Source organism: Mus caroli, unplaced genomic scaffold, assembly GCF_978045245.1.
Source record: "Mus caroli unplaced genomic scaffold, Mus_caroli_1 scaffold_10, whole genome shotgun sequence".
Lineage (NCBI taxonomy): Eukaryota > Metazoa > Chordata > Mammalia > Rodentia > Muridae > Mus > Mus caroli.
The window spans coordinates 98,904,297-98,924,858 of record NW_028227265.1 but is presented as its reverse complement, the minus strand read 5'-3'; the positions used below and the strand labels follow the sequence as shown (position 1 = coordinate 98,924,858).

The 20,562-nt window shown below is 43.9% G+C and overlaps 1 protein-coding gene across 1 annotated transcript in view; it reads left to right on the top strand.

Moving 5' to 3' along the window:
- Pofut3 (protein O-fucosyltransferase 3) overlaps positions 1-20,562 on the top strand; it is a 76,435-nt gene that overhangs the window by 44,664 nt on the left and 11,209 nt on the right. Inside the window, exon 4 of the mRNA XM_021170202.2 lies at positions 8,648-9,483. Coding sequence (XP_021025861.1) covers positions 8,648-9,483 — 836 coding nt within the window. The remainder of the gene's footprint in view (positions 1-8,647; positions 9,484-20,562) is intronic.

The following is a 20,562-nucleotide window of genomic DNA, read 5'->3' as shown; positions in this document are numbered from 1 at the left end:
CGTGGGATAACCAAGAATTTACAACCAACCAAACCATCTTTCATTTCAAAGCTAAGAGTATAACATTTTTTAGCCTTGTTTTCCTTTGCCTATAACTTATTAATTCTTTCTCAAATCACTGACTTTATAAATTTTTTGCAAAGAATAGCTGGGTCCTAAAGCATTCCTTGTATTTTATTGCATTATGTTATTTTAACGAGGTAGTACGGTAACAGACTCATTTGCCATGAAATAGTATCGTGGAAAATTAACATAAAACTTTCCCAAGACGTAAGGCAATAAAAATTTCATAAGAAGAGTGATCTGTTGCACCAGTGTTTCTCTAATTTGGTATCTGTTTTTACGGTCACATGTACCTGTTGATCTCATGGGGTGGACTTGCAGGCCACAAAATCTTAACAGCTGTGTGATCCGGAAGGCGAAGAAGACAGGGGAGAGGGTGGTCTGGTTAATACTGTCAACTCGAGTCCAGAATCACCTGGAAGACAAACTGGTAGGCTTTTCTCTCTCCCTTCGTGATGCTGATACAGGCCAGATTAGACCAGATTGAAAGGAAATGAAGGCAGGTGTATTAGGAGGCAGCTCTTGGGTCTCACTGATGGAGACAGTGAAGTCACAAGCCCAGGCTAAAGCAAGGAGGTTTTACAGATCTTAGGTGAGGAGTGATGACATGTCAGCTAGCAGCTGGGATTGTGTCCATACATGGTCAAAAACTGACCCTGGGCAAGCACTCTTGAGTGGGTTTCCAGAAACTTGGAGACGAGGAGTTACGCCATGTTAGCCTGGGGTTTTCTCCATGCATGCAGGGTTGGGGGAAGGAGGGTAGATGGGGTTTTCCAGCTAAGCAGGGGTGCCAATCAAACACAGCCTCTAGTGGTATCTGTGAGGAGTCTCCAGGCTGTGTTAACTGGGGTGGGATGACTGTGGGGAGCACCATTCCATGGGTGGAGTCCAAAGCAGAATAGGAAGGAAAGATAGAGCTGGGCACCCGTCTTCACCTCTCTGCCCCAACTGTGGATGCACTGTGAGCAGCTGTCTCCAGTTCCTGCCACTGTGATGTCACCACCGTGCTCACTGTAGCCTTAGACTGTGAGCCAAGTAACCTTCCTTCCTTTAGTCACTTCTGGCAGATTTCGTGTTCTAGTGTTGGAGAAGGCACCTAACTCGCCTTTCATTCTCCTGGGCTGCCACAGTTGAAGAGCCATCTTCTTCCTCTCCCCCTGCCCAGAGGGTTCCAGAAGCAGCTCAGCCCCTCTAAATAAACATTCATTCATTGCTTTCCTGTTGGCTCTCATGCTTGGGATTCCTGTATCCCGCCCTCCAACATGGCTAATTACCATGTTTGGCAGATCAATAGTCACTCTACATTATCATCATCATCATGCAGATTATATTCATAGACCAACCAGAGATTGCTTTTCTTGTTTGTCTTGAGCTCGTAATTGAGCCTAATTTTTTGATTACTAGGCTTTCTGTGTAGTCGTCAGTAGTTCAGCACCAATCTCTTAGACTAGTCAGAAATAATTACTCCTTTCTTTCTTCTGTAGTGGCTGTGTGTATGTATCATGCTCTAATTTGAATTTCAGCTAATGATTTAACATTTACATCATCATCAGAAGTGCCCCAAGGCTCATTTTGTTCCAGAGTTTTGGTTTAATGTCATTTTTAAAAAAATAATTTATTTACTTTTATTTTATGTGCATTGATGTTTTGGTTTTATTTTGTTTTGTTTTGGTTTTGTTTTTTTCAAGACAGGGTTTCTCTATGTAGCCCTGACTGTCCTAGAACTCGCTCTGTAGACCAGGCTGGCCTTGAACCCAGAAATCCACCTGCCTCTGGCTCTCAAGTGCTGGGATTAAAGGCATGTGCCACCACTGCCTGGCTGGTTTAATGTCTTAAGTAGCAGGACCCAGTCACTCTGAGCTCTTAGGGAATCGTTGCTATCTACTTACTTTTGCTGTCTCCATACTTATTGACTACAATTCAGTAATAAGGATGTGGTTCATAGAAGGATGCTAACATGACTTTAATTTTTTTAATATATTTTATTTCTTTATTTGATGTGTGTGCACATGAGCATGCACATGCATGCAAGTATGTGCACACACATTTAAATTAGAGAGGACAACTCACAGGAGCCAGTCTTGTACCAGGTGGGACTAGGGGATCAAACTTAGGTCCTCAGGCTTGACCACAAACCCCTTTACCTACTGAGCCACCTTTCTAACTCTACTCTGATAAAATTGTGTAGTTTTTGTGTAAGGGAAATAAGATGGAAAGTGAATCTCTGCAGGGAAAATATAAGCCCAAGATGGTGCTGACTAGGCATTAGACATGTGAAGGGTACATGCAAGCAAGCAAGCAAGCAAGCAAGCAAGCAAGCAGTATTCTTAGAAGAGGGAGGAAGCAGAAGAACAAGAGGAAATTTACTGTGCATTTTGGAATAAGTTATTGGCAGACATAAAGTAGAAATGCACCCTGTGTTAGTTATATTCTGGTGAGAAAGCAGAAGTTAGGCACGGAGTTAGATGAGCCATGGAGTGACTGTTGCACAAGGCTTGCAATGTTGCCAGAGAGAGAGAGAGAGAGAGAGAGAGAGAGAGAGAGAGAGAGAGAGAGAGAGAGAGAGGAGAGGAGAGGAGAGGAGAGGAGAGGAGAGGAGAGGAGAGGAGAGGAGAGGAGAGGAGAGGAGAGGAGAGGAGAGAAGAGGAGAGGAGAAGAGAGGAGAAGAGAGGAGAAGAGAGGAGAAGAGAGGAGAGGAGGAGGAGCTTATGAAAAGGAATAGCCACGGCAAACCACTGTGGGCTGGTATCTTGAAGAGTGACAACATAATGAATGCCCTTCTCGAGGCTCCACTGGGGGGAGGTTCCTCCTCACTCCCCAACCCTCAGTGCTCCCATTGGCCAGACCTAGTTGCAGGCCAGTAGATTGGGGAGTTTAGGAGAACAGGTTTGCAGGATGAAGTCTCATATAATACAAAGCATTGGTGCAACACCGTATTACAGAAACAGCACTCAAGAATTCCCTACCTGAAAGGCCTAGGGTCAGTCCACTTCCACAATGTGCATTTCTCTTGGTTTGTCATCTTCAGCCCAGGCCAGACTGGTGGTTAGCCAACGGTGCTAGCAAATCATGGCCCTTAAAAGTTCTGAACCAGCCAGGTGTGATAGTGCATGCCTTTAACCCCAGCACTTGGGAGGCAGAGGCAGGTGGATTTCTGAGTTCGAGGCCAGCCTGGTCTACAGAGTGAGTTCCAGGACAGTCAGGGCTACACAGAGAAACCCTGTCTTGAAAACACACACACACACACACACACACACACACACACACACACACACACACACACACACAAAAGTTCTGAACCAAATACTTGTTAAAAACAGAAAGACATTTCCTTTGCATTACTGCAGTAAAGGATAGATACTTTACTGTAAAACAGCTCAACTGTGAAAGGGGAAAGATAGCTGGGGTTTATAGTCAACAGGTGGGGATAGTGGAAAGGAAACTGTAGAGTCTATCAAGAGTATGGAGGCTCTTACTAAAGGCAGGCAGTGGTCTTAGACATCAAGTGTAGATTAGGATATCCAGGTAGGAGATTCTTGTTCACCTGATCAGGCAGGATTCTTCGAAACATCTGGACTCAGCAGGCTGAGGATAATAAGCTCTAGTCGTAGAGAGCTCTCTGAGGAGTTTGACGAAAGTTTGAGGAGGGAGACTTTGTTGGTATGACACTTGGGAGTGTAGATGAGGCTAGCCACATGTGTGTTCACAGGCTGCTCTTTCATGATACGGGACAGGTGCAGACGCAGGGGAAGTTCTTGCACCTCTGAGTATCTAAGCATTTTTAAGTGTAAACCGCACCTTCTTGCATCTGCTGTTTGCTTTGAAAGACCTTAATCCATTGCTATGGGCAGGGATGTAGAAAAGAAGCTAGGGAGAAACCTTAGAGGCAACAGGCTGAGCTGCTTCTGGAACTCTCTGGGCAGGGGGAGGAAGAAGATGGCTCTTCAACTGTGGCAGCCCAGGAGAATGAAAGGCGAGTTAGGTGCCTTCTCCAACACTAGAACACGAAATCTGCCAGAAGTGACTAAAGGAAGGAAGGTTACTTGGCTCACAGTCTAAGGCTACAGTGAGCACGGTGGTGACATCACAGTGGCAGGAACTGGAGACAGCTGCTCACAGTGCATCCACAGTTGGGGCAGAGAGGTGAAGACGGGTGCCCAGCTCTATCTTTCCTTCCTATTCTGCTTTGGACTCCACCCATGGAATGGTGCTCCCCACAGTCATCCCACCCCAGTTAACACAGCCTGGAGACTCCTCACAGATACCACTAGAGGCTGTGTTTGGTTGGTACCCCCTACATAGCTGGAAAACCCCATCTACCCTCCTTCCCCCAACCCTGCATGCATGGAGAAAACCCCAGGCTAACATGGCATAACTCCTCATCTCCAAGTTTCTGGAAACCCCCCAAGAGTGCTTGCCCAGGGTCAGTTTTTGACCATGTATGGACACAATCCCAGCTGCTAGCTGACACGTCATCACTCCTCACCTAAGATCTGTAAAATTCCCTTGCTTTAGCCTGGGCTTGTGACTTCACTGTCTCTTCCTGTAAGATTGCCGAATCCATCCAAAAGCTGCCTCCTAATAAACCTGCCTTTATCTACTTTTTATCTGGTCTAATCTGGCCTCTATCTGTGTCACAAAGGGAGAGAAAAAGCCTACCAGTTTGTCTGCCAACAGTATATCCACTTAGGACCTCAGAGACCCTAGGCTCTGTTCACTCCCTCCATTACTCTGATTTTTTGAATTTTTGTTGTGTTGTCCCATTTTGACCTGGATTAAGAATCTCCCATCTTATTGGATGGATCACAGGGCCCCCAATGGAGGAGCTAGAGAAAATACCCAAGGAGCTAAAGGGATCTGCAACCCTATAGGTGGAACAACATTATGAACTAACCAGTACCCCGGAGCTCTTGACTTTAGCTGCATATGTATCAAAAGATGGCCTAGTCGACCATCACTGAAGAGAGACTTGCAAACTTTATATGCCCCAGTACAGGGGAACGCCAGGGCCAAAAAGTGGGAGTGGGTGGGTAGGGGAGTGGGGGGAGGGTATGGGGGACTTTTGGGATAGCATTGGAAATGTAAAGGAGGAAAATACCTAATTTAAAAAAAAAAGGGAAATAAAACCCTAAACAATAAATTAAACTTGAGTAAAAACAAAACAAGACAAAACAATCTCCCATCTATGCCCAAGCCGTTAGCCGTGCACAGCCAGTAGGTAGGAGTTGCTTGCTCAAAACCTCTGTGACTAACCCAACAATTAATTGTTGACTTCTGTGCGTGTTCTTTTCTTTTTCTATTTTTTTTTTTAAACAGGATCTCATTATGTAATCCAGAATGACCCCAAACTCTCGGTCCTCCTCTTTCAGCCTCTCATGTGCTAGATAAAATTCGTTGACTTTCTGAACACTTGGAGTCCTCAGCCTCCCCTCACCCCTACAAATGCTGGGAGAATGAGTGTGGCCCATGCATGGCTTGGGTCTCATTTATTTTGATCAAATCCCTTTGGCCTCCAGTCCTAAGGCTTTGAACCACGTCTCCACTTGTTACAGCTGCTACCAGGCTAGGCTTGTTCAGAGCAGCATCAGCTTCATCATGGTGAACTGCCTTTCTTCCCAGATCTTCCTTCATTGCCCCCCCTGTTTCTTTTCTGTGTTGATAGTCATTAACCTCCGTGAACAATCCCCTCAGACGTTTTTTCTGGACCATATATGTTACATTTCAAGTGTGTGGGTGAGAATGCCTTTTGATGCTTAATATCAAATATAGCCAATGCTAAATAAACACATATAGGTCACTCTTGCTATTGATGGAGAACACAAGGTAGAGATGTCTTTCTTTTGGCAAAATCTCTGTGTTCAGTATGTGTCCCCCGACTTAATCGAATGCCCTCACATTTTAAAACTCTTGGTTTTGAGTCACTAGTGAGAAAAGGTGTTTGTACTACAGAGATCAAGAGCACCTGCTGAGTGTGTCATTGGAGTGACTTTGGGGGAGGTCACACATTGCAGAATTAGTGAACAGGAAAGAACTAGTGAGCAACATTGGTACAGTAATCACAAAGTGCAAACTTGGTTATAACTCAGGTTTCCCCATCAGGCTGCAGCATGTAGAGGATGGTGCACTTGATGCGGAGCAGGTCACCAGATTCTGGGTATTTCAGGGACCCTCTTGTGTATCCATCCCAGTAACATATGGTACCTGTTCCCAGAAATGCTTCATCATTCTCATCCCCCTCAGTCAGCCAGGAATGGGATATCTGCTTCCTCTACAAGTGTTGGCTCCTCCATCTTGGATATTATCTCTCAGTGAAGGTGGGGTTAAACTCCACATAGTTAGTGAGGACCGTGGACTGTTGGCTTGATGGTGCAGGGTGTCCCATAGGACTCTCATCCTGCCTGCCATGTGAGCTCATCGGTTGTGAGTAGGCAGCTTCAGTCTCATCTGACTTCTCATTGATGTACTGTTGACATCAAAGAGTTTGTATTTATTTGAGAGAATTTGCACCTACCTTAAGTAACTAATTTTTATGAGCCTACTAATGACTATGTTTCATAATGCTATAGTTATTTGGTACATTTTAATTCCCCAGAAGGTAGTAGAAGTTGGAGTATTGTTTTGTTTTGTTTTTCTTTGTGTGTGTGTGCGCGCGTGTGCACGCATATGTGTAGTTTTGGTTTTACTATTTCCTTACATTAATGTTTAAAAACCTCAAGCCAGTATTATCTTCAGGAGCACACAGAAATTCCATATTGTGATAAAGTCTTAATTTTTCTGCCTTAGTCATAGACATTAGTTTTTCCTAATTATTTCAGGAAATAACTGCTCACCACATCCATCACGTCTATCTGCATGCATATTGTCATATTTTAAAGGTTTTTCAATTAATTGCGAGGAAGCCAGAGTCACTCCTCATTACAAGCATGCTATGCCTCTTTATTTTTTGATGCACTTGCCAATTCATGCCTATCCCTGCAGTGGTCTGCAATATTGTACCATTATCAATGCTTTTGTCTTTAAAAGCCTCTGACGACCATTTTGACTAAGATTGATCAACTGTGCTCTGTTGAAATCAGTCATTTTGGATAAAAAAAAAATCTATCGCGCATACTTCTTAAGGCAACTCTTGCATGGTCCCAACTTAACCTGTTCAATCCATCTGCCAGCCCAGTTGCATTCTGCCATTTTGGCTTCCTTTGCCCTTTTCTTGTTAAGAAACTGTCTGTCTATCTTGATGTCTCCATCTCTCCTGCTGTCTTGTAGACAACTCTTTTGGAATGAAGAGACACTTACAGAAGGCAATAGAATAATGCTGCTTTTTATATCTGCCCAGGCACCCTACCCTCAGTACCTTTTTTTATAGAATAAAAAAAGACAATCCTACATAGAATGGAGAACAGAATAGTCACAGGAGCTAGAGGGAGGGAGGGACCAGAGAGGGAGAGAGAAGGGTGAGGAGAAAAAGGGAAGCAGGAACAGGTATTGGGAAAGGACAGGAGAGAAGTACAGAGAATCAGGAAATTGAATAGGAACTTGTAGAATAGAGGGATGGGGAACTATTGTAGCCACTAGAAAGTCCCAGATTCCAGGGAAGTAGGAGGCTCCCAGGAGTCAATGGGGATGACTTTAGCCGAAATACCTGACAAAGGGGAGATACAATCTGTAGAGACCACCTCCAGTAGATAGGCACAGCACCCAACTGAGGGATGGGGCCTCCCATGCATCTCAAATTTTTTAACCCAGAAACATTCCTGTCCAAAGGAAAGACATGGACAAAAAATGGAACAGAGACTGAAGGAAAGGCCATCCAGAGACAGCCCCACTTAGGGATCCATCCCATGTACAGACACCAACTCCCCTACACGATTGCTGATGCCAAGAAGTGTTTGCTGACAGGACCCTGAGAGCTGCAGAGTTTGCAGAGCTGAGAGGCTCTGCCAGCACCTGACCAATACATATGCAGATCCTCACAGCCAACCATCAGACTGAGCCGGGAGACCCTAATGGAAGAGCTAGGGGAATGACTGAAGGAGCTGAAGGAGATTGTAACCCCATAAGAAGAACAATACCAACTAACTGGACCACCAAGAGCTCTCAGGGACTAAACCACCAACCAAACAGTATACATGGATGGAGCCAGGACTGTAGATACATATATAGCAGAGGGTGGCCTTATCTGACATCAGTGGAAGGGGAGGAAGGCTTGATGCCCCAGTGCAGGGGTAGGCTAGAGGGATGAGGCAGGAGTAGGTGAATGAGTAGAAGAGCACCATCAGAGAGGCAAAGAGGAAGGGGTGAGGGGGGATGGGATGGGGGATTGGCAGAGGATTAACTGGGAAGGGGGCTATCATTTGAAATGTAAATGAATAAAATGATTAATAATAATAATGAAAGACAGTCGCTATATTTGATAATTCTTTTGTTGGTCAGTTTTGTGGTACAGGCTTCACAATCGCCTTCTTGGGATCTTTGGAGGGGCACTGACCCACGCACTTATTCATTGTATCAGACTCCTGTATATTATGATCTTACCCTGAGATACTATACCAAATATGGACATTCATATTTTATTTTTTCCTCCCAGGTACTGACTTTAACATAGACAGCTTACCTTTGCCTCGGAAAGTCCACCATGACTGGGCCCTTTTCCATGAAGAGTCCCCCAAAAACAATTATAAGCTCTTCCATAAACCAGTCATCACCTTATTCAACCATACGGCCACGTTCAGCAGGTATTCCGACTTGCCACTGACTACGCAGTACCTGGAAGGCGTGGACGTCCTGAAGTCACTCAGATACCTAGTTCCTTTACAGTCTAAGAACAACCTAAGACAAAAACTGGCCCCATTGGTATATGTTCAGTCGGACTGCGATCCACCATCAGACAGGGACAGCTATGTCCGGGAGCTGATGGCGTACATTGAAGTTGATTCCTATGGCGAGTGTTTACAGAACAGAGATCTTCCTCAGCAGCTGAAAAACCCCGCCTCCATGGATGCTGATGCTTTCTACAGAGTCATTGCCCAGTATAAGTTCATCCTGGCCTTTGAGAATGCGGTCTGTGATGATTATATCACAGAGAAGTTCTGGAGACCACTGAAACTGGGGGTCGTGCCTGTGTATTACGGATCCCCCACTATCTCCGACTGGCTTCCAAGTAACCGAAGCGCCATTCTGGTATCGGAATTCTCTCACCCCAGAGAGCTGGCGAGCTTCATTAGGAGACTGGATTATGACGATGGGTTGTATGAGACCTATGTAGAGTGGAAGCTAAAGGGCGAGATCTCTAACCAGCGGCTTCTGACAGCTCTCCGGGAACGGGAGTGGGGTGTGCAGGACATTAACCAGGACAACTACATTGACACGTTCGAGTGTATGGTGTGCCGCAGGGTGTGGGCAAACAGTAGGCTACAGGAGCAGGTGAGTGAATGAAAATCTGGTGGTTAGCATGGGCCGTCTCTCTGTGTGGTTCTGGTCTTCTTTCTGTGGCGGTTGCCTGCCACGGAGCTCTATTCCTAGCAGAGAAGTGGGCCACACAAGAAGATAGAAGGTCACTCTGCTCTTTGGGGATGCTGGCATGCTAACAGCTCAAGACCTCTGAAGCCCTTCAGTTTCCTTGTCTCTTCTGAAGGATGCTTTGGTACAGTGCTGGGCATTGGCACAGGGGCTGCAGAGAAAGGGAGAAGGTCCCTGCCACCCGCATGGGCAACCCTGTAACTTCTCCATCGATACTGTTGTTAAGGAGCCCATGATTTGTGCCACACCCCTTCACTCAAGCCCACAGTCTGCCATCAGCCTGCCATCAAACTCATATTGTACATAAAGTTAGCTACCTTTGTCTCCATTTTTGATCTTGTTCTTTCCAATATCTACTTGTGCTTACTAATATAATGTGATTATCCTAATTCTTAAGGCTTGGAGCAGAAGTATTTCAAAATTTGAAGGTGTCCAAAATGTAAATTTACAGAGACAGTTCGCCACTTCTCATTCCCAAATCCCAAACCTGAAATGCTATAAAATCACAAAGTTTTGAATGTCGCTTTGTTGCCCAAAATGTCTCAGACTTTGGGGCACTTTGGATTTCAGATATTCAGTTCTCATGTGAGGGATGCTCCGCTTGTAAGTGTTTTCAGGACTCAAATGAGAGATGCTCAACCTGCGTTAAGAATTCAAATAACAATGAGGCTCATGTCATAGGGCAAACACCCCAGGACCACTTGACAAAATCCGAGTATGAATTTGAGAGCATTTATTAAGCCCACCGGTCCATGACTGCCCGGAGAGAAATAGTTCTCACAGAGCATCCCCCACTACTTTCTGCAGAGAGCTTTTAAAGGCAGAAACCATATCCAGGCAGTCAGTTGCAAGTGGCAGGAGAGCAAGCGAGCAGTTTAACAGAAGTAAAACCTCGCAGTTAGCTGTGGCATCTTGACCTCCAGTTCAATTTTAAAGGGACTTTCCCAGAGGAAGGGATTTAAACAGCGAGTCAGCTCTGAGTCAGCTTGTAGATGGCTGCAGCAGAGACGGAGAAGCGGTCACATAAGCCTGAAGAACCTTCCTTTCCTTAAAGTATTATAAAATGGCTTATGACGGCTTCAGAATTTTAGATTCCTTTGGATACATGCTTGCATAGCAAATAGCCCCGCTCTCTGCATGACTGAATCTATTAGGATGGTATCTATTGAAGGAAATGGAAAGGCTAGATTTAGTTTCTTACAAAATTAAGAGGGCTCCGCACATAGTATTTTCTGCCACCTATCATCATCTTTCCTGCCCAAATAAATACATCTTACCTGAATTCCACAAAGGCAAATAGTTTCTTTAAATGTTTGTTTTAGCTACCACATAAGCAGTATAGAATTATTTTTATGTATTATGTGGGTTCTGTGTGTGATTTTTGTATTATATATATATATAAACATACATACATACATGTATATATATACATACATATGTATGTTTATACATATATGTGCTAGGTAGATATATGTTTAGGCAAATTTAAAATATTTGAAGAATCACTTTCTTCTTCTTCCTTTTCTTTTCCCCGAGACAGGGTTTCTCTGTATAGCCCTGGCTGTCCTGGAACTCACTTTGTATCACTTTCTTAATTTTAACAATTATGAAAATTTAGAATCTTACCTTTTTTTTTAAAACTAAGTTTCAAGTCATAAAATTATTTGCTTTATTCTGAGGATCTTGGTCAGCAACAAGAACACCAACTATTACATCATTCTCAGAGATTGTCTCCTGTGGGGCATTGGGCTATACACAGACAGTCTGGTCTCCAGTTGAGCTGAGGTTGTGAACCCCAGTGAAACCCAGTGGTGGTGATTCCCACCTACAAGGGACAAAAGGTGTTCCCTCATGTCTCCTGGACCCCTGGCTCCTGTCGAAGTTACTGCCCCACAGCTCCCACAGGAGAAGCGTAGCTTTTAGTCAGGAAGACAATGTCCCAAGCTTCTGACCTTCAGGCTAAACTTCTCCCAGTTACCTAGCAATGGCAAGATAACAGCCCCACCATATGAGGGGCTGTTTGGCCCCTCCTCGCTCTCTTAAGCTTTTACTTTTCTTTCTCTCTCTGCTTGCTCTCTTACTCCCCTTACTCTCTTCGCCTTTCTCTCTTCGCTCTTACTCTCCAGCCTTTCCTCTCTCTCTTTCCCCCTTCTCTCCTCTTGGCCATAGCCAGTCTTTCTCTCTTTTCTACCTTTTCTCTTTCCCCTTGCCTTTCTACAATAAAGCTCTAAAACCAAAGACTGTCTCTGTTCATCAAGGCTCGCTGTGCTTAAACAATGGGATAGGCTTTCTCCTAACAAGCTGAGCCTAATCTCCCATCAGAAGGCCTTCCTGTGCTCTTGCCACAGACTTAAGGACTCTCGCCTGGGTGGGAACCTCTCTCCCTCTGCCCTCAACAGAGGGTATCGCCCCGGGGCCCCTGGTATCAAGGGCTGCCCCTTGTCCACCCCCCACCGTGTGAGGTCAGTGGCTTTCACACAGCCAGATGCCCACCCGGGCAGAGTGGAAAGTATCCAGCAGTCCTCCTGCATCTGCCTGCCCAGAGCACAGGAGGAACTCTGTCCAGAGCACAGGAGGAACTCTGGCCGGCTGTGGGCTTCCTCCCTCCCTTCCTTCCCCAACACCCCACATCCCAATTTCTTTCTAATGACTTCCTTTATGATGCAATTTATAGGGCCACTTTACAGAAAAAAAAGCTAGGTACAGTGCGCACGCACACACACACATACACATGTACACACACACACATGCACACGCACACATACACACACATGCACACACACACACACTTCAGAAACATATGGGAGCCCAGACTACACTAATTGTCCATGTTATGACAATTATTTATGCTTAGGTTAGTCACAGAAAATGGAAAGAATTATGAAAATCCTGACTGTTCCTCTGAGCCACAGGCACCATATTAGCAAGATCATTGGGAGCTGGATATGAGATATAATAGTATTATTAAAAAGCATTTATTTAAAAATATTTTTGTTAATTTTTGAGAAAAAAATGTCTCTTTTAGTAATTAACTAATTTATTTACTTTACATCCCGATTGCAGCTTCCTCTCCCTCCTCTCTTTCCAGTCCCTCCCTCTAGCCTCCTATCATTCCCTTCCCTCTCCCTTTCTCTTCAGAGAAGGGGAGGCCTCCAGTGAATATCAACCCTCCTTGGCATATCGGTTTGCAGTAGCACTAAGTGCATCTTCTTCTACTGAGCCCAGACAAGGCAGCCAGTTTAGGGAAAGTGATACAAAGGCAGGCAGCAGAGTCATGGGAAGCCCCTGCTCCTACTATTAGGAGTCCCACATGAAGACCATGCTGCACATCTGTTACATATGTGTAGGGGGCCTAGGTCCATCCCATGCATGCTCTCTGGTTGGTGGTTCAGTCTCTGTGAGCTCTCAGGGGCTGAGGTTAGTTGATTCTGTAGGTTTTTTTTGTGGTATCCTTGACCTCTCTGGCTCCGTTAATCCTCCCCTTCTTCCACAAGATTCCCAAGCTCTGCCTGTTTGGCTGTGGCATATGTTTTGATCAGCTGCGGGCTGAAACCTATTGGATGGTAGTTTTGCTAGCCTCCTGTCTGCAAGTGTAGCAGACTACCATTAACAGTGTCAGGTTTGGCTTTCTCTCATGGCATGGGTCTCAAGTTGGGCCAGTCATTGGTTGGCCATTCCCTCAATTTCCACTCCATCTTGATTTTTGCACATAGTGTAGGCAGAACAAATTTTGGGTTGAAGGTTTTGTGGGTGGATTGGTATCCCCATCCCTCCATTGGAAGTCTTTCCTGGTTACAGGAGGTGGCTGTTTCAGGTTCCATATTACCCATTGCCAGTAGTCTTAGTGCGGTCAACCTTGTAGATTCCTGAGAGTTTTCATTGTCCTAGGTTTCTAGCTCATCCCAGGGATTTTCCCACCTCACTGATTCTAGTTCTTTCTCCTTCTATCCTCCCTACTCTTGAACCTTCCTGTTTCCTCACCACCCCCTCTCCTACCCTGTTCCCTTTCTCTATCCATCCTCCGATGTTTATTTTATTTCCTCTTCTCAGTGAGATTCACACATCCTTCCTTGGTCCTTCCTTATTAGTTAGCTTCTTTGGATCTATGGATTGTAGCATGGTCATCCTGTCTGTTACGACTAATATCCTCTTATAAGTGAGTACATACCATGTTTGTCTTTCTGGGTCTGGATTACCTCATGCAAGATGATATTTTCTAGTTCTACCCATTTGCCAGCAAATTTCATGATGTTATTGTTTTGAATAGCTAAACAATGTTCTGTTGTGTAAATGTACCACGTTTTCTTTATCTGTTCTTTGAGGGGCATCTAGGCAATTTCTACTTAATCTATAGATTCAACACAATTGCCATCAAAATTCCAGCACAATTCTTTCCATACCTTAAAAGAACAATACTCAATTTCATATGGAAAAACAAAAGTCAAGGTTAGCTAAAACAATCCTGTACAATAAAAGAATTTCTGGTGGTATCACCATCCCTGATTGCAAGCTGTACTATAGAGCAATAATAATAAAAACCTCATGGCATAAAAGCAGACAGGGTTGATCAATGCACTTGAATCAAAGACCCAACAATAATCCCATACACCTACAGACACTTGATTTTTGACAAAGAAGCCAAATACAATGGAAAGAAGAAAGCATCTTCAGCAAATTGTATTGGTCTGACTGGATGTCTGCATGAAGAAGAATGCAAATAGATTCATATCTATCACCCTTCCTAAAACTCAAGTCCAAGTGGATCAAAGACCTCAACATAAAATCAGAAACTCTAAGTCTGACAGAAGAGAAAGTAGGGGAATAATCTTGAATGCATTGGTATTGGAGAAGACTTGCCAAACAGAACACCAATGGCTTAGGCTCTAAGATGAACAATAAATAATAAATAATAAATGGGACCTCATGGAACTTGAGAGCTTCATTGAGGCAAAAGACACCATCAATAGGACAAAACAGCAGCCTAGACAATAGGAAAAGATATTCACTAACTCTACTTGCAACAACTGTGGGCTGATATCCAAAATATATAAAGAACTCAAGAAATTAGACATTAACAAACCAAATAACCCAATTTAAAAATGGGCTACAAATCTAAACAGAGAATTCTTTTTTTTTTCTTTTTTTGAGACAGGGTTTCTCTGTGTAGCCCTGGCTGTCCTGGAACTCACTCTGTAGACCAGGCTGGCCTCAAACTCAGAAATCTGCCTACCTCTGCCTCCCAAGTGCTGGGATTAAAGGCGTGCACCACCACTGCTCAGCAGAGAATTCTTGATAGAGGGATCTCTAATAGCTAGGAAACACGTAACGGAATGTTTAACATCCTTAGTCACCAGGGAAATGCAAATCAAAAGACTCTGAGATTTCATCTTATACTTTTCATAATGGCTAATATCAAAACCTCAAGTGACAGCTCATGCTGACAAGGATGTAGAGCACGGAGAACACTCCTCCATTGCCCATCTGAGTGCAAACTTGTACAACCACTTTGGAAACCAATCTGGCAACTTGTCAGAAAATTGGAACTAGTGCCTCAAGATCCAGCTACACCACTCCTGGGCATATACTCAAAAGACACCTACTATACCATCAGGATACTTGCTCAACTATGTTTATAGCAGCTTTCTTGAGTATTTCATCAAAGTATTCTGATTATATTCACCCCACTCCTTCCCTTACCACTTCTTAGATCCACCCCCTTCCCCACTATCCCTTCAACTTCACATCATCTTTTTTTTTTTTTAAATTCATTGAGTCCAATTTTTGCTGCCCATATAATCATGAGTATAGGGTTATCAAGCTGAGCATGTTCAACCTACTCAAAAGTACATCTTTAAAGAAAGTTGACTTACTCCCTCCCCAAGAAGCCATCAGTTGTCTATAGAATCTTAGGGCTGGGGACTCATGAACCCACATTAAAAGCTCATCATGGCAATGTACATATCTATACCTCCATTAGTGTAGAAGGGGAAGTTAAGACATTTGCTGAGGCTTGCTGACTTCTAGCCTGGGGCCACATTCAGTGTGAGACCCTGTCTCAAGGGAATAAAACAGAGTATGATAGACAGGATACTGTTCATCTCTTCCTCTGCCCTCCACATCCATGTGCATGGACCCATACTACAATCTCCTGGTGTGGTACACTCCATTTGTATGGGGACAACACAGACACACAGACACACAGACACACACACACACACACACACGCACATACAGAGAGAGAGAGAGAGAGAGAGAGAGAGAGAGAGAGAGAGAGAGAGAGAGAGAGAGAGGGGGAGAGAGATATGCCCATGTAACACTGAGATTTCTGGATCCTTGATCTTGTACTACAAGACTCTAGGATTATGGGAAACACCTAGTTTATAGTATTTTGCTACAGCAGCCTGAGTACACAAAGATACAAGGCAGGCTATTAAACAAGGGCCATGTACAAGAAAAACAGTACAACTAATGCATGAACTGAATAAAATTGAAGTCTACAAAGTTGATAAAATTATTTTTTCTATATTCTAGCAGTAAATGACTAGAAAAATAAATTGCTCAAAAATGCTGTTATAGTGCTGCCATACACTATGAACTGGTTAGAGTTGCACTACCAGTTACAAAGTAACACACACCAGAAGTGAAAAATACTGTTCGGAGAAACCGAAGACGAGCTAAATCAATGGTCGGATAAATCATGCCAAGCATTTGGTCAATATCTTCAGTTCTAAGATTGATAGGGATTTAACATAATCTCCATAGAAAGCCTATCAAATATTTCTGTAGCAACTTACAAACGAATATAAAAAGTGTCTACATCTAAACTGACATGAAATTTGCAGGTAAATCGATTGGGCCAGAAACGATCGTTCCTAGTGAGATAACCCAGACTCAGAGGGACCAACGCGGCATGTTTTCTCAACATTTGTGGATGTTAGTGTTGCGTCTTTATATAAGGAGTATCCATAGAGGCCAGAAACTGGTAAGGGCATTTGGGGGTGGGGTCAAAGGAAGAGATTTTAGAAATCAGGTAACATGAAGGGAAGTGGGAAATAATGAAGCAAGAAGGATTAAGTGGGCTAGGTAGGAGAGAAGAGGGATTATGGGGCAAGAGAATTGATACTATAGACCTTTGAGGAAGTCATCTAGAAATCCACCACTATAGAAGATGACAATGCCAGGAATGAGTTACCTCCAATATTGGAGTTGTGGGTCCCATGAATTCCCTCATACAATGTTCTAGGTTATTGTCATTGTTCTTGATTATTCTCCAGAACCTGGGTAAGACTCTTGCTGAAGGCATCATATACGGAAGCCATAGAACATGGAGAAATCAATGGTAGTGACCTGGAGCCTTCCCTTGTATTGGCATGTGCTGTACGTGCTATGTGAGGAGAAAAGTAGTCATCAGCCAGCCAGTGGTGCATTATGTGGGTTTCAAAAACGACTGGGCTGGCAAGGTGTGCCCACTGGTGCAACAGTGGTGTGAATGCTCTGGACGTAGCCAACCACTTTCTGGTGATATTTAACATAACACAACACTCATACCTGATACAGTTATAAGAGCCAAAAGCCTGTGATATGGCTAGATAGACCCCAGGCTCCAGGGGAGAGCTTACTGTGAGGTTGCTAAATGGCATGGTAGTAAACCAAGTTCTGATGATTTATCATTATTCCCACAGATGAGTGCATCTCTCAGCCCTGTCAGAGAAGCTTCTTTTCGTGGTTTATGGCAATGAACACAGAGATCCAAAACTGCTCAGAGTATGGAGAATGAGAGCCTGTTCTCAGTTCCAAAGGGAAGGTGTCTATCACACTTCTCCAAGGTTCAGGGATCATTGTAGAACCGAAAGATAGTAAAGAATCAGAGGCAGGGGTTAGGGTTGGGGTTGGGGTTAGGGTTAAGGTTCTGGTTAGGGTTAGGATTGAAATACTGTTCTCTGGGCACAGTAAGGCAGCTGCACATATGAAATCACAGAGATTGTGGCAGCACACACAAGATTTATGCAAAATCAAGGCAGACACGGTTCAGCATGGAGGAGGGTATCGGTCAGGAAGTCCCACCTCAAGCTGAAGATCTGTTGTTGTTGGGAGAGGAAGAGCCAGTTTTCTTTTAGGGTGTGACCCCTGGTAGATAGGGCCATACTCCAGCGGATGGCCCTGCACCTAAGAGTATATGAGTAGCACATACTAGACTAGATGGGCTGTTTAAAGAATAAAAGAAGTTATGAAGTATGGGAATGGTAGGGAGGAGCAGATCTGAAAGAAGTTAGGAAAGGACTGGGGGGGGGGGGGGAATATGATCAAAATACACTGCATTCAAATCTCAAACGAATTAATTGAGACTTAAGAGTTTATATACATTTTGACAAATATTTTTAAAAAATATGTGCTGGAAAAAGACTGCTTTTTTTTTCTTTTTTCTTTTTTTTTTTTTTTTTAGTAAATTTTGCTAGCAAACTGAATATCTACCTGCAGAATGAAGTTACAGTGTATCCCATAGTAGATCCCTCTGCCCACACATCTTCACTTGCGCATGTTCATTGCAGTGAATAGTCAATCTGAGATCTCTGGCTTCTGTGACACCATCAGTATTATATCCTCACCAGGATTCCTTCAGGTGATCCTGCTGCTGCCCTGTGTCATGGAGATCCTAGAGCCCTGGCTCAGTGGGATCTCACAGGTCCCGACAGATCACAGACGATAGAGATTTTGGGGTGGGCCAACTCAGAATCCTGGATCTGGGCCTGGATGGCAGCTGAGCTGGCTGAACAGGATACATACATACATACACACACACATACATATACACACACACACATATATATACATACACATATACACATAAAACATATATGTATGTATGTCAGTGTATATATGTATGTAATACATACAATAAAACTGGAAAAAAAAAGCCATGAACTTGAAGACCAGGGAGGGGTGTATCAGAGGGCTTGGAGGGATGAAAGATAAGGGAAGAATGCAATTATAATTGCAAAACGTCCTATTATGTATTTACTATAATTTAAATGCAACATTATGGATCCTATGTACAGTTAAAAAACACACAGTCTAGCCTCTCACCAGTGCTTTCTAAGTAGATATCATAAGGGGACTGACTTCTGTTGCAGGGATCACAATCATGGGGTTAAAAACCCATCCTTGCTCTTCCAGTTCCCAAAGCTCTCAGACCACCCTGCTCAATATTACGCCAAGGACGCTTTGACATCTCTATTTACAGGAGGTTGTCATCACGTCCAGGGTTCAAGGACACATTCAACCTGCCACAAGAAACAGCTTCGGTTATTCTTGTTAAAGCATTGGGTTTCATGAGTGTGTCCCTCCAGGTCTGTGAAAGCTGTTCTATGTCCCCCTCACCTCAGCCCACACACCTCACAATGGGTTCCGTATGCTTCCCCAGTTCTTGCCAGCACAGCCTGGTCAGGGCTGCTAGAGTACTCTTGTGGTCCCAGCAGGCTGTCACTTCTCAGAGCTGGTGATGGGTAGGTGCTACCCTTATTAATGTTCAAGGCTCCGCAGCAGTGGAGAGAGCGTTTCCTCTTAGGTAAAGAGTGCCACTTAGCCTGGTCTCCACAGAAAGCAGAAAGGAAAGCAGACTCTTAAGGATTATGGCTTTATTAGGAAGCCCAATCCCAGAGACGAGAGGAAGAGGCACACAATCCCAGAGAGGAAGGAAGTGGGGAAGATAGGAAGACGTAACAGGGCTTTTCTGAGATTCACTGCCGATATCTTATTTTATCCAGTGAGACACATACCCTGTCTCAGGACCATTTCTTCAGAAAAGGAAGAAGATAATATCTATCTTCCTCTGGTTAAAGGAAGAGTGCCCCACAGAGCCCACCTCCTGCCCTGTCTTGGGTTGGGATGATACGGTTATGAGGCAGTCCATGACTTCAGAAGTTACCTTTGCGGGTAAGAAGGGATATCACGCAGAGGGAGATGAGGTATGCATTTGGTCCCAGCCCTGCTCCATCACAACAAGCAAGAGCTGGACTCTTGGGGTACATGTAATGTAGGTCAGTCATATTACTGTGACAAACTCCTAGTGCAGACAATGTAGGGCAAAGGCTGTTTTACCTCATGGTTTCAGAAGTTTCAGTCCACAGTCCTTGAACTTGTCTTTCCTTTTCTCTTCTCTTCTCTTCTCTTCTCTTCTCTTCTCTTCTCTTCTCTTCTCTTCTCTTCTCTTCTCTTCTCTTCTCTTCTCTTCTCTTCTTTCTTTCTTTCTTTCTTTCTTTCTTTCTTTCTTTCTTTCTTTCTTTCTTTCTTTCTTTCTTTAATATTAACAGGAGACCACCATGGATGGCATCAGCTATGTGGCCAGTTATTTACCTCAGGACAGAATGGAAGTGGGAGATAAAGACAGAGGTGTAGGGAGGAGAGGGAGAGGAGCAGCTCCGTGACCTCTTCACCCAGTTACATCCTGTATCCTAAAGTTCCAGAACCTTCTAGGACAGTGCCAGCAGCTGCATGCCAAGTGTTTAATACATAAGCCTTTTGGGGACATACTTTGTATTTAAATCACAGTGAGCTATGTGCTGGCATACAGTGCTCATACCCTCATCTAAGCCTACTCCCCCTTAACCCTGCGAATCTAAGATCTTTCTGTTAGGCCAGTGAGGCAACTCAGTAATTAATGGTGCCTGATGCCAAGGCTGACACCTTGAGTTTGATCCCCAGAGTACACATGATGGAGGGAGAGACCTGACTTTCAAGGTGGTTCTCTAACTTCTGCATGCACATCCCTCCCTGTCCTGCCTGACAAGTAAATAAAGTGTGAAGTAACTCATTAGTAAGAAAGTCAAGTCCCACTCCTCAAAATCTTTTTTTCTAAAAATTTTATTTATTTATTTATTTTAAAAGATTTATTTACTATATATGAATACACTGTAGCTGTCTTCAGACACACCAGAAGAGGGTATCTGATCTCATTACAGATGGTTGTGAGCCACCATGTGGTTG